The sequence below is a fragment of the Limulus polyphemus genome, unplaced genomic scaffold (genome assembly GCF_000517525.1).
Source record: "Limulus polyphemus unplaced genomic scaffold, Limulus_polyphemus-2.1.2 Scaffold4520, whole genome shotgun sequence".
NCBI classification, from domain to species: domain Eukaryota; kingdom Metazoa; phylum Arthropoda; class Merostomata; order Xiphosura; family Limulidae; genus Limulus; species Limulus polyphemus.
Genome location: NW_013670130.1, coordinates 48,540 through 52,176, shown reverse-complemented (window position 1 = coordinate 52,176; position 3,637 = coordinate 48,540). Strand labels below are relative to the sequence as shown.

At 32.8% G+C, this 3,637-nt stretch overlaps 1 protein-coding gene across 1 annotated transcript in view; it reads right to left on the bottom strand.

The window, feature by feature from the left end:
* The window catches only part of LOC106471293 (dystonin-like), a gene marked incomplete at its 5' end in the record, with an annotated part of 65,405 nt that overhangs the window by 13,383 nt on the left and 48,385 nt on the right, over window positions 1-3,637 (bottom strand). The window contains one exon of the mRNA XM_013931891.2: window positions 1,590-1,762. Coding sequence (XP_013787345.1) covers window positions 1,590-1,762 — 173 coding nt within the window. The remainder of the gene's footprint in view (window positions 1-1,589; window positions 1,763-3,637) is intronic.

The following is a 3,637-nucleotide window of genomic DNA, read 5'->3' as shown; positions in this document are numbered from 1 at the left end:
ATGTACCATATGTTAACTACACAAACAAACATGTAGAACATGATTACACATACAGACATTAAATTATTAGTCTACCATAAATATGTACCATATGTTAACTACACAAACAAACATGTAGAACATGATTACACATACAGACATTAAATTATTAGTCTACCATAAATATGTACCATATGTTAACTACACAAACAAACATGTAGAACATGATTACACATTTACAAATACCACATGCTAGATTATTAGTCTAAAACAAACAGATGATGCATGTTAACAATAAACTGCCAGCATGCTTCTTAATGCAAACACAGACAAAATTGTTATACAACATAATGGTGCATGTCAGCAATATACAACCAGTACACTTTTATAACACATAAACATGTAGAACATAATTACATAACATATTTTAAATTGTTGATTCAGGCTATTCATGCAAACCTATAGAAGGGCTATCTGTGGTAGCTGGCCCTAGTTTTGAGCTGATAGACTAGAGGGAACACAGCTATTCAACATCACCCACCACCAACTCTAGGGCTACTCTAATCGAATTGTGGGACTTGACCATCACTCTTGTGGCACACCCACCCCCTCCAAACTGTTGAACACTATTTGTTGATTTAAGTTTGTACTTGATGCTGTATTAGTTGTCCAGTTTCTAATGTAAAAATCAGATGTAATATCAATATGCTGGTATTCAAAGATACTTGGCTATAGTATCTTTCAACTGTGGTTTCTTTTCTTCTCATTCAAATAATTTTCAATAAATGTGAAATTAAACTTAAAAAGTTACTACTAACTTACACATTTCTACTTGTCATACAAGATACTGTGTTTTAAACATTAGTGACTTTGCACATTTCCACTGGTCATAGAAGATACTATGTTTTAGTCACTAGTCACTTACAAATTTCCACTTGTCATAAAAGATACTGTGTTTTAGTCACTACTAACTATACATTTCCACAGGTCACACAAGATATTGTATTTTAGTCACTAGTCACTTGCACATTTCCACTGTTATAAAAGATACTTTGTTTTAGTCTATGGTTATACAAGATAGTATTTTAGTCTCTACTAACTACACGTTTTCCACAGGTCATACAAAATACTATGTAGCAGTCACTAGTAAACTACACATTTCAGCAGGTTGTACATGACACTGTATTTTATTCACTACTGATTCCTACAAGATAGTATGTGTTAGTCACTACTGATTATTTGTTTCCACTGGTCTTACAACACACTATATTTTTTTCAAAACCAATGTACACATTTCCACTGTTCATACAACATAGTGTGTTTTAGATTCTAACTATGTTATTTTCACTAGTTGTAGAAGACACTATGTTTTTGTCACTTTTAACTTCACATTTACACTGGTCAAGTCATACAAGTTACTATATTTTAGTCACTATACATATATACATTTATTTATATATACTGAACATAAAAATGTCATTTTGGAGACCAAACTTCAATAACTTCTTTTTTAAGTATGTTTACAGAATAAATGTGTGATACACATTTTACTGGTCACTATGTCCAAGCTTGACTTTAGAAAGATGCATTGTAATGGGTGATGAACAAACCTTCATGATGGGCCCTTTGGATGGGATTGAGCCTGTGTGGCCAAAGGATGATTCACTACGTGAGGACTGTGAGGCATTAGAGCTGGGCTTGGGTCTGAATGGAGACATGGATTGGCTGACCCCCTTGGCGAGAGTAAACTGTTCCCGTAACTCAAGATTTGTGCGTCTCTTTGCTGGTAACAAACACAACAAAAATGTGCCATGCAAGTGATTGTGAAAACCAAAACCATTCTAAGATGCAACAGTACAAGCAATAAATCTTTAAAAAACACAGGATATCAGAAAAAAATTAATCAACCAAATAAATAATTTTCTTCCTTATCACACAGGCTACAAAACATAAAAAATAAATTCAGAAAATTAGAATCAAATGTTATGTATGAATGGGCCTTAATAAACAGTTGTTTTCTTCATTTTACAGTAAGTGAGTTTTGTTTGTAAAGAAAATAAAACATGCTTAGTTGGAAATAGAAGGGAAGACTAAGAAAGTTATCTTAAATGCTGTTCTTTAGTATAAAGCAGATATCACATCAACTGACTAACAATCAAAAACATATTGGACATGATAAGATAATTTTGTATGTTAGTACTGGACAAGAATATAGCAACAGACATAGTAACATTGTACATAATAACACAAGGGACAGAGAGGAACACGAATACAGTCACATAGCTTGATGATATACTACCAGTCAAATAAGTCAGTAATTAGTTAGAGAATGACAGAGTTCAGAAGATATCTATAATATGATAAATTTGTTGAATTATTAATCTCGTCAGTTTTAATGCTTCTTCCCTCTTATCTATGAATAGAAGGGTAACAAAAATTATGATAATAGTAAAAAAAATATTTATCTCACAATAATGAAAATAGTACTAAGAATTTGTTAGAAAGAGTGAAAAGTACAATGATTAAGACAAAAACTGTTAAAAAGTTATAGAAAAAATTACCATTACAGAGTATAAAAGTAAGGAAAATTCAAATTAACATGACTTCTATCAGAAAGTATTAACCAAAAATTTTGTGTATGCCTATATTTTAATGTACAACAATACAAAGTAAAGACAAAAAATCATGTAAGTACTTTAAAATATAATAATTCCAAAACATACTTATCTCCTCTGATACTTAATGTATTACTCTACCTCCAGGGTTTCTTTTTTTGCCTATTTAAGCATTGTTCTGATTTTTTTCTCGCTTGGTCCAGTCTCTTATACTCCACTCAGTTGTCCTTGGCAATATTTATCTCATGATACTCTCCACTTACGTCAGTGCGCCCTCTATCCTGGTACTGTATATAAGCACCTCATTCAGATAATGTTATCATTTTTTCTTGACAAAGCGTCACTAAAGGGTTTCCCTGTATTACGATTATTGAGAGATACTTTGAATATTATTGTGTTATCTAGTTGATTTTTGTAAAAATAATAATAATAATTGTTTTTTTTCCAATTGGCAAGTCAATTTACAGTATGAATTCCAGATTATTATTTCTGGCATGGAGGCAAATTGTGTCTATCCTATCCCACCTCTGATATCCAGTGTCTAACAACAATGACGGGGTCACTTTTGGGTGAGACTGTCAGTGATCTTATTCGTAGTGAGATGGAGACATATAATCGGATCTGTGATGGTCCTCTGAGGCTGCATTTGAGCATGATCCTCGACACTGTGAAGAGACTTTAGATTCACCTTTTCCAATGACTTCTTTTAGTCTGTTGCTCTAACAAACCAATTTTACCTCGCAAAATACTGTTCCAATGAACGGTGATCAACAGTCTTTAAATGACCTATGAAAAATGAAAAGGAGGCCTCTTTGGGATAAGCTTCCTTTGATTTTACTAAATAGAGTTGTTTAAACATTTGTTTAACAACAAGTAAAAGCTTGGAATGGTCTGTTCTTTCATTGGGATGTGTGTCTGTGAGCCAGACTAGTTTCGAAAACTTCCACTCCTCATCAGTGACCCTGGACACTACCAATGAAATATCAAGCCAAGCCTTTGTAGTAGTGAGGTATCGAATACCGAACTGGTGTATTTAAGTGTTT